Source organism: Papaver somniferum, chromosome 10, assembly GCF_003573695.1.
Source record: "Papaver somniferum cultivar HN1 chromosome 10, ASM357369v1, whole genome shotgun sequence".
Lineage (NCBI taxonomy): Eukaryota > Viridiplantae > Streptophyta > Magnoliopsida > Ranunculales > Papaveraceae > Papaver > Papaver somniferum.
This window is the reverse complement of record NC_039367.1, coordinates 53,474,292-53,485,276: the sequence shown is the minus strand read 5'-3', so window position 1 is coordinate 53,485,276 and position 10,985 is coordinate 53,474,292. Positions and strand designations below refer to the sequence as shown.

At 36.8% G+C, this 10,985-nt stretch overlaps 1 protein-coding gene and 1 pseudogene across 1 annotated transcript; one reads left to right on the top strand and one right to left on the bottom strand.

The window, feature by feature from the left end:
• Window positions 1–1,036: 1,036 nt before the first annotated feature.
• On the bottom strand, window positions 1,037–8,115 carry LOC113315643 (high-affinity nitrate transporter 2.1-like; the record flags this gene model as incomplete). Its single annotated transcript, XM_026563906.1, has 3 exons — window positions 7,255–8,115; window positions 6,450–7,174; window positions 1,037–1,064 (listed from the first exon to the last, which is right to left on the bottom strand). Coding segments are annotated over exons 1-3 (1,614 nt in total), but the record flags the coding sequence as incomplete, so codon positions are not given.
• Window positions 2,054–5,989, top strand: LOC113317683 (annotated as a pseudogene).
• Window positions 8,116–10,985: the final 2,870 nt, after the last annotated feature.

The window sequence follows — 10,985 nt, the reverse complement described above, 5'->3', positions numbered from 1 at the left end:
TTTTCCTTTGCTAAAGGGGAATTTTCGAGTAGAGAGTTGGACAATATAGCTGATACTGCAGCCAAGTATTATGGGAGAGCTAAAATTCAGGATTAATGGTTAGGATCTATTCCAACTTTCCTCCCAAATAGCTTGTAACTTTTATCTCTTTCAATACAATTTTTACTTTCCTAGCAAAAAAAAAAGAAAATCTTATTAGTTTCCTTGGATTATCTATTTCATCCCTCTCCCTTATTAGCTTAGGCTTGGGGATTTGGGATTAGTCCCCAAGTCCCCAATAAGTTCATAAACTTGGGCCTTCGAATAGGATGCCTCCTATTAGTAGTTTGTCAATTTTCAGGTATCAACTAGTATAGAAGGTGTGCATTGAATTATATGCGAGGTTGAATATTTGTAGAGAAATGATTCTCGACTTTTGATGATAAAATACCGATCGAACGTAGATATCACCAAGCAACTAAGACTCTATCGCTGGCGACAAAGATATGGTCATGCGATAAAGTTTCTACAGAGCGATCAAGACCCAGCCGCTCGATATAGAGACTATGCCTCCATGCTAAATTTGTCATTTAGCCACACCCCTTGATGGGTGCATAGCTTTCCTAAAAAGAAAAAGAAAGAGAAAAAAAAGAGTAGGAAATACCATATGGTCCTAGGAATAATATATTAGGATGAGTCTAGTCCAGTTGACCCAGTCAACCGTCTGTTTGGTCCTTTCTTAAAATATAAATTATAGTTTGGTCTAGAAATTATAGTTTGGTCCTAGGGTGATGTCATGGATGATGTAATTGTCATCTTGTAGTGGCAGAAATACCCTTTTGGGACCATTACATCATCCATGACGTCACCCTAGGATATATATAGTCAATTATCAAGAGAGAAGATATTATTTTCAGATTCTCTTTCTCTCACCTCTATATTTTCAGATCTACTTTCTCTCTCCTCAATTTTTTCTTTTCTCTACAACAAATTTTCTCTGCTACTGTAAAGAAGATGAAGAAGATATAAATTGTTGTTGTTCATTAAATGATGAAGACGACGTTTTGATGTTGATGTTGCTGCGTTTAGAGATGATGATGAAGACGATGAATCACATGAAGAAGATGATGAACGACGAAGCTTGATGTTGGTGATGATAATGAAGATGATGAAGATGAAGACGAACTCATCTTCTGCTACTGTTGTTGTTGTCAAAGATAGATCTGCTGCTGTTAAAGATTTAATTAAGTTTTTGTTTTCTTGATGTTGTTGCGATTGGAGATGGTGATGAAAATGAAGACGAATTCAAAGATTGATCTGTTGTTATTGAAGATTTAATTAGGTTTTTGTTTTCTTGATGTTTGCTGCGATTGGAGATGATCATGAAGATGAAGACGAACTCATCTTCATCTTGTTGTTGATGATTGATGTTGTTGTTGCTGCTGCTGTTGAAGACGTCAAAGAAGATGAAGATGATGATGACGTTTTTATATGGAGTTCATTTCTGGAATGAACTCTGTTTTTTTAGGTTTTTATATGGAGTTCATTTCTGGAATGAACTCAGTTTTTTTAGGTTTTTATATGGAGTTCATTTCTTGAATGAACTCTGTTATTTTAGGTTTTTATACGGAGTTCATTTATGGAATGAATTCTGTTTTTTTAGGTTTTTATACGGAGTTCATTTCTGGAATGAACTCTGTTTTTTTAGGTTTTTATATGGAGTTCATTTCTGGAATGAACTCTGTTTTTTTTAGGTTTTTATACGGAGTTCATTTCCGGAATGAACTGTGTTTTTTTAGGTTTTTATATGGAGTTCATTTCCGGAATGAACTCTGGTTTATGTAGGTGATTTCTGAAAAAATAAGTAGAAATTAACAAGAGTTCATTTTTGACGAATAAGCTGCTACAAGAAAATAAGTAAAAATTAACACAGAAGGATATTTTTGTCTGTTTTATATTTTTAAATAATTATGGACCAAACAGTAAAGGCGTTTTCCCAAAGGACTAAGCAGACATGAAACCACCTAAAAAGGACCAAACGATATTTTACCAAAAAAAAAAAAAAAAGTGGTGCATGGCACTTAGCAGACTTGCCTCTTGCATAGCCTCTCGCTCGTTCCCTAATTACCTAATCACTCTCCAATTTCTTTCACCGAAAACCCTACAAAAGCCTAATTCTTTCACATTATCTCCAAGAAAAACTACATCATTGAAGTCAATTTGTGTGGCATCATGTCAAAATATTAGTCCAGAAATTCAAAAAAATACTCCAAAATTTCCAGCTACAGAGATATTAATTTTAGTATTTGTATACTTCATCCCATTCTTAAACCGATTAAATTACGGAACATATTTATTTTCCAAATACCCACTCTTCAAACTAGCATTTCATCCACTAGTCCTATTCACAGGATTCTATAAATCAATACCCACTGTTGGTTTGATTGCAATTCTTACTTTATTTATTTTTTGTGTAAGATGCAGAAATTTTACTAAGTTTAATTCTTTACAAGCAACGGTAGTGGATATTGTGCTTGTTATTTCATCTTTAATAATTCGCCCGTTTTTGGTTAATCCGGATCCTTTGGCTGGAGCACTAGGATTAAAGCTGCGATTGTTGAATGTGAGTGATGATTCTTTGTTTCACTGCCCTTTGCTTTCTTTATGCATTTGAAAATTGTGTACTTGCTAGTGATTGACAAATATTTGTAAAATTCTGAATTGAGCAGATATTTGCAGGTTGTTTTGGGGGTTTAAAATGGCCCCTTTTAGATGCATGAGTCATCATTTAAGTCTCATTGTTCTATTTATCTTTTCATTTTTCTGCTTGATTTGATCAATTTAATTTAGCCAGATAAGTTTGTCACCTCTGGTTGTCTTCAATGTAGTTTGTTCAAGTTGAGGTTTGCAGTTTGCTACCGTAACCACTAATGCTGACTTAGAGTGGTAATAAGGATGATGAAACTGGGGTTACTCATGTTAGCTGTCCATCCAGCATTCCATGTATCTCTGCAACTTCGTATCAGATATAAAATAAAAAATGTACCTCTGCAACGAAAGACAAACATTGTGTTTTCCAATGGGCAGTAGAATCTCTCGTTTTAAAACCAATTACAAGGAGAAAACTCTTATTAGCAGATCATACCTTTGACCTATGTGTCACATTTTGTGTCATCCCATTATCAAATACAGTGTGTTTGTCTGAAGACTCTAGGCCTTTGCTAGAGAATTGTGTTAGAGTGACCATCCAATGTTCCCAGTATCCTCTAATTTCATCAATTGATGGATCTAATTGAGCATTGAGCAAGTTTTTTTTTTTTGTTATACAGTGTCTATTCAGCACCAAATGAATGCAAAGTTTTCTTGACTTCCCCATACATTTGTTATAATGATTTGCAGGTTGCTGAGTTACTCGTTTTCCAGACATGCATACATTCATGTTTAGAGTATTTGGAGGTTGTCCCGTGGATTGGAGAAAAGGAGGAGGAAAAGGTCAATGTAGCTTCGGATGTATTGCGTCCCCCTATTGACACAATTACCCATATCATTGAGGTTGTTCTTGAGAACAGTGAAGAAGAAGGTCGCAGTGAGGGGCAATCCTTAGTCTTGAAACTTTTAAGAGAAAACAAGAATCTTCTAAATGATGCGCCGATGAAATATGCAACAGAAATATATACACCTCGTGTCAAAGCTGTTTAAACTCATTGCTGAATCTTTTCAAGCAAGCTGCCGAATCAGGATATATTGAAAATGATGTAATGAAACAAATACTAGAGAAGCCGACAACCTTTTATGGTTACTTGTCATTCTGGCAGATAGGCAAGCAGCTGACGAGTTTGCATTGATGTGGGCTACCCAACAAGAGCTGGCAACTCTTCACTCAAAGTTCTATACAAGTAATCGCTATCTCGTCAGCTGCATAACAGCACGATTGTTTGTAAACATAGGAAGCGGGAAAATACTTACGACGAAGGACACCCAACAGCTATTATTACAGACATGGCTGCAGCCATTGATCGAGGACTACTATAAGTTAGTAGGATTTTGTAGATCATTTGATCCAAAAGTGGTGGAAGAAGGTATTGTGAGGACAATATTATCACTTCCGCTTGAAGATCAAGAGAGTATTTTGTTGGTCTGGTTAGGTTATTTCGTGAAGAGCGGTTATAAGGACTGTCCCAATCTTCAAAATGCATTTGAAGTCTGGTATAGAAGAACTTTGAGGAAATTGTCTCCTCTCTCTTTTCCTTTGAACCTCTCCTCTTTCTTCTCTTCTCCTTTCACAGTTTATGATCTCTCTCTCCTTTTTCTCTTTGTTATGGCAATGCTTTTTTAAGGTTTGTGTTTCAGGTATAAATACCTTGGTGGTGGTTGTTTGCTGGTGGTGGAAGGTATTAGGGTTGGTGGCGGTGATTTTGGGTCTTGATGGCAGATGATTGGTCGACTCTTTATGGGTTTGGTGTGATTTTTTATTGACGGGGTATCTTTATTCTGGTGTGGTGATTGATGGGAGTGTGGTCTTTATAAGTTAGAACTTAGCAATTCCAGTGGCCAGAGACATATTGGTTTATCTCTATACGATTTCCGAAGGACTGATTGTTCTCTGAAGAAAATCTTTGTATAATGCTTCATGAAGCCTCCCAGAATGTATCTCCTTTTTGGATTGGCCAGAGGTGAGCAACGTTGTTTGCTGGTCTGTTTGGAAGTTGAGATGTAATGTTGTGTTTATTGATGTGAGCGAAAATCTTGACTCTTCAATAGCTGAGGTAAAAGATTTTTAATTTTGTATTATTTGCCCACTAAACAATGCGTACAACTCAGGTCCCTGAAATACTGCAGGTGCAGGACATAACATCCTTTGATGCTACTTGAAAGATTTTATAGAAAGCTCGAGAATTGGAAGCACAAGGGTAGGGGCTCTCAAATGGTGGGAGAGTCACCTTGGTCAAATCATGCTTACCATGCTCCCGCGTTTACTATGTTTACTACTCAGCTCACAGAAAGATTGCAGGTGCGTGCAAGACATTCTTTGCAGCTTCTTTTGTAGGTAATATAACAAGCATAAACCCTTGTTATTGAATATGATAGCACATGCACTTTTTTTCTGCCAATTTTTGGTGTAGTGGACCTCTATGAGAAGGATGTTGGTTTCCTCAACTTGTCCTATGTCATAGCTGAGCAACTCCTGTATCTTTCCTGTGCAGGGAAACTTCAAAAGGAAAAAACAAAAAAGAAAAGACTGCATGAGAGCTATTTTGGGTGAAACCTTAGGGCATCTCTGTTCAGGAAACTTCTATTCTGAATTTGCAAAACAGACTAATTTGAAAATTTCACTGAACAATCTATATGAAGCTCTATGCTTTCTCAAGAGATGCTTGGCCAGACAGGTTTTCTGACATCTTTTCCTGATGTTACTTTACTTCGCGTTGCAGATTATACCTTCATTTGCTGGAAGATGATTTCACACCGTCAGAGCAGAATAGTTTCTTCTCTCAAGTGTAATACTACCTCAGTTTTCTCTATGCATGGCCAAACCCCTTGAGGATTCTTCTCAGTCATTTGGTGAATTACACATTATCTCATAATTCTAGCGGTTCTGCTGTTAAGGACGATCTAATTTCAGCAATTATCAGTAGATTGATGGATTTGCAGGTAGTAATAAGCTGCCCTACCAAAACTCTTGCATACTAATTTCAGAAATTTCTGTGAAAACTTACAGCTGACAAATATTCAAAAGCTGCAAATATCTGCAAAAGTTTTGGATGATAAACTCTTCCCTAGGTTTCAGCAAATTTGTGCAGAGTGGGCTTTGGGTTTACCAAGCAATTGCAAATTCCGTGGTCCGTGGTATATGGGTGCAATTGCAAATTCGGGGATTATTTTCACATCTGTGTATTTGTTGATATCTGTGGCAAGCCGATTTTCATCTGTAAATGTATACTGCCAAATTAATGAACAATCATAGCTTATGTGACACATTACATTCGGGTTCTAATGAAATTAGTTAAGACATTGTACGTGCTACAATGAATGCAGGATTCAAGATCTGAAAACTTCTGGGAACACTCTGAAAGCTGTAAGCAAATTAAATTGAAAACTCGAAACAATTTCACGTTTTCCCAACTGAAGTTGCATCTTCTCTAGTCCTGATTCCAGCTTCCCATATAAAATAATGGAATCAAAAACCAAATTTGAGGGTTCCTGATTAAGATACTTGGGATCTCTAAAGTTTATGTGAATCTTACTGAATCTAGTGCAGATACTAGGCATTTTAAGAATCTTATATATTCTTATTACCAAAGTGTATGGAAGAAGAATATTCATTTTTAACAAAGTCGAAGAAATCTGTTCCCACAAATATTAACAAACTGAAACTAGTCTCAAAACATTGTTAAACATGAGTTACAAAATTTTTCTCCAAGTGCCCAACCCGAAGAAAATTCTTGGTACCACCGTCGATGTGGTGGCTACCTCGTTCAATTCGACTGTTCTCAGCAAACTTGATACTATTCGAATGCAATCCCTTCGTTTTCTCGTCTTCGGTCCATTCAGATCCATAGTAATATTCTTCATTGAATATGGTAGAATCTTTTGATGGAGGCAAAAGCATACTGCCCCATTGAGGAAAATGTACCAATGCCACCGGAAGTGTGCAAGCTACTGTCATGATGCCCATGAGTGTTATGCCTTTGCTAGTTGTGAAGTCTGATCTCGTGAAGAACAAGTACTGAGTTAACACCGAACCAAAGTTACCTCCTGCGCCAATCAGACCAGAAATTACACCTAAAGATCGTCGAGAAATGAACGGGATTATACCAAATGTAGCTCCACATGCAGTTTGTGCACACAAGGAAAACATGATCATTGTGAAGATTGCAACCGGAAGTGAATTGGAAAGGCCTAGCCAAATGCAGAATAAACCCCCCATTGTCTGGACGATCCATAGGTTCCATAATCGAGCCCTCATTCCATATCTACGTGCACCCAAGTCCGACAGGTAACCACCAAATGGGCGAGATACAATGTTTGCCATGCCTAATGCGCCTATCATACCGGCTACATGGAGCTTAAGATCGAATCTGTCGTAGAAGTATTCAGCTATAACATTATCGGTGGTTAATTCTACACCCAGGGAAAATCCGTAAAGAAGGACAAAGATCCATGTCCTATAGTTTGAAACAGCATACCACAAAACCTAGTGAATCAAATAAAAACTGATTAAGATAACCAACAGAAAATGATTTAATCATAAATTAAGCAAAGATTTAAACTGACCTTGGAGAGGTTGTCCTTGCCGACATCACCCTTTTTCTGTAAGCAACTCAAGTTTGCATCAGGCAGATCTTGGCCAAGTATCAAAACTAGAAGCCCTGCAATGATATGCATCCAGCCAGGGATGAAGAATGCAATACGCCAAGCCGTGAAGGAAGTTGAACCGAACTTTTTGATTAACTCGTATAGCAAAGGCATTAAGAGTTGCGTTGCACCACCTCCCATGTTTCCCCATCCGGCTGACGTACCATTTACTAAGCCGACGACATTAACATTGAACATAGTACTCATCCAGTATTGACTAGAAACAAATGTCGCCAGCGAAAACCCAATCACGAATCGAACAGCAACATATCCACCAGGAGAAGAAACCAAAGCCATGCAAAACACAGCCGGTGCAGAAAGCATCATAAAAAATGCACAACCATATCTTGGTCCTAACAAGTCACAAACAGCTCCCATGATAAGTCTGGAAAAGATACCACCGGAGACGGAAGCAATACTTGCATTACTTATATCCGTTTTGGTTAGGTTTAGATTGTCGCGTATAATCGGAACAAGAGGAGCAGCAGCAAATGTTGATACGAAACAAGTGAAGAAGGAAATCCAAGAGAGATGAAAGGTTCTCATATGTGGATTTGCAAAGGAGAATAGTTTCACGACTTTGGCTTTATGTTCAGAGTTTACGGGTAGATCGAATTTCGCCCTTCTTTGGATCAATGATGTAGCTTGTTGAGAGTGAGGTGAGACTGTATAGCCGAAGGACAGCTTCCTAGCAATGCCATTGTCATTTTCATTACTGATCAACCCAATGTCCATGGTTATTTCTGATGTGGAGCTTCCTGCTCCATGGTAATCGGCCATTATTAACAGTGAAATCAAAGATGCATTGAGATTAATTTTGGTGTTTTTATAATTAAGAAAAGAAGGTTAATTTAATTTGTACTGCATGTTTAGTGGCATGAAGAAGATGAGGTCATGGGGATTGAAACTCGCTTGGGATTGTGTAAACTAGAAAAAAGTGCTTTACATATTTCGAGTTGACGTGATATAAACTCGCAAAAAAAAGTGTGCAATGTTTTTGGCTCTACCCACCTTGGACGCCTAAAAAATCAAAAATCTTGCTAGTACAAAAACAAAAGTTTTGAAATGCGATGGGCAGAATCGCGTTGTAGTACCTTGATTATTGGGTTGGGTCTAGGCGGTTTTGGAGGAGCTTTTTCAACAAGGTTTGTCTAAAACTAAAATCATTTTCCAGGGACCATGGTTTTTTGGGGACCATGGTCTTATTAGGCCAACCTCCCTATACTTATAGGGGATGTCCTAAAGTTAGGTAAGTACACATTTACCCTTTACTTTAATTTAAATTAAAACTAACCTAATAACTATATAAGTCTAATCATATATATCTAATCTAAATAAATCTATTAACCAAAATCAAAAACAAAAATAGGGGGAATAGAAATTTTTTAGTTTTGAAAAAAAAAATTATTTTCTTCTTCTTCTCTCTTTGCTTGACGTTCCTCTTTTGATTGAAAAATGAGTATTAACCATCAAAATGAGTTGAAAATGGAAGTTACAGAGAGAAGTTCGACTAGGAATTATGTGAAAGACTTTGTCGAACTAACCGAACCTAATGGAAATGATGAACATGAAGAACAATTTGGCTATTTCGCAAAAAAAAATTCCCAACCGAACCTTAGTTCGGTTATGTCGCAAAAAACATTTCCAACCGAACCCTAATAGTTCGGTTAGTAGCAAAAAACATTTCTCAGCCGAATCCTAATAGTTCGGTTAGTTGCAAAAACATTTCCCAACCGAACCTTAGTTCGGTTAGTAGCTAAAAACATTTCCCAACCGAACCCTAATAGTTCGGTTAGTTGCAAAAAACATTTCCCAAACCGAACTTTAAGTTCGGTTTGATCGTAAAATGTTTTAAATTTTTTTATAACCAAACTATTTAATGGTCATACCAAATATAGAGTTCGGTTTGATCGCAATGAAATATTTCAATTTTTTGTAACCGAACTTCTTACTGGTAACTAATCATACTAATCATACTAGTCACTAATCATTAAGTTCGTTTTTAGTCATAAATTTGGGTAACCAAACTTAATCGCAAAAAAATTTAAAATTTCTCACAAAGAAAATTTTCAGTTTTTTGTAGTAGAACTTCTTAATGGTATCTAATCATTACTAATCATACTAATCAGTAATCATTACTAATCATACTAATCATTTAACTAATAACTAATTAATCATTAAACTAACACATTTAATTAAGGAGGGTAAGTTTGGTATTAAGAAAAACATTTAGATAAGGATTGACTTAGGATTACTTATAATGTCTTGCCTAAAATAGAATCACGGTCCCCACAAAAAAACCATGGTCCCAAAAAAATGGTTCCAAAACTAAAGTAAAATATTATTGAAAAGAAAATGATAAACCAAACTCGTCATAAGCCCATGGGTAGAACTCAACTAGAAAACAGGTTGACTAGATGAGGGATCCCATTGACTTATAAACTACCCAATTAAGCCTCATCTACCAATGTGGGACTAAGGTCCCAACATAGGGTGGGAGAATGGTCAAACTGGGTGGCAAAGGTTTAAGTCTGAGCATTTTCTTATTCCTACTCAAGTTCAATTTATTTTATTTTCTTCTTCGGTTTTTTTTTTTTTGGCCGAGCCTAGGTCGAGACTTGGTTCAGATTGGGACGATGTCTGTTTCATGTTTACACAGTAGGCCAATCAAGAGTCGATAACGGTGAGTTCATCCAGCGACTACATTTCCATCATTTATAAATTCAATTATTTTCCACTCCAAAATCACCTCTTCTACGCCCAACAACTCTTTTACTTTCAGTTAAATTGCTTGTTAGTCTCTCTCTAATCACGAAAAATACCTCATAGAGTTCGTAGTTCTAAGTATGTTCAAGAAGAAGATTTAGCTATTTGTACAATTTCTATTTTCTCAAAACAAGAAAAAATATCCATAGTGATCAAGCCATATCGAAGTTGGATTTTTGGCAACATTTTTGCAATGTTAACAACAGAAACGGGAAACTCAAGAATACGTGATGCGGTGGTGGCGGATATCCTAGGGGAACATATGATCATGCATTACTCAAGGGCTCTTGATCCTTAAGAAAGAATTGATTTCCTAGAACTGCGATATGATTTGAAAAACATCATTCTAACAGAAGGTGTAGAAGATAGGGTTACGGGAGAATATACTTCGAAAGCAGCATATGAGAAAATGATACAAGATACGGAGGATATGGGGTTTTCAGGACTGCTGGAGAACAAGTTCATTCAACCTAAAATGCTTTTCATAACTTGGGCTTCTCTGCATAATTCGTTGCCTACTCGATGTATGCTAAGAAGAAGAAGAGTCCAAATTCCAACAACTACATGTATTCTGTGTAACGAGGAGGATGAAGACCTAAAACATCTGTTTATACACTGCAAATATTCGAAACCGATATGGGATTTCTTCATATCTTCTTTGCAGGTTCAATGGACTATGCCAGAGACTTTTAAGGCTTTATTGGAGAGCTGGAAACTATTCAAGGTCAGTAAGAGAAAAATAGCTATTTGGTAGATAATTCCTTTTGCCATCTTTTGGGAGATTTGGAAGGAGAGAAATTCGAGATTTCATGGAGGCAGGAGTAAATCTTTTGAAGATATCAAGATGTTAATCATTCAAAATATTTACCCGTGGAGCTCAACGG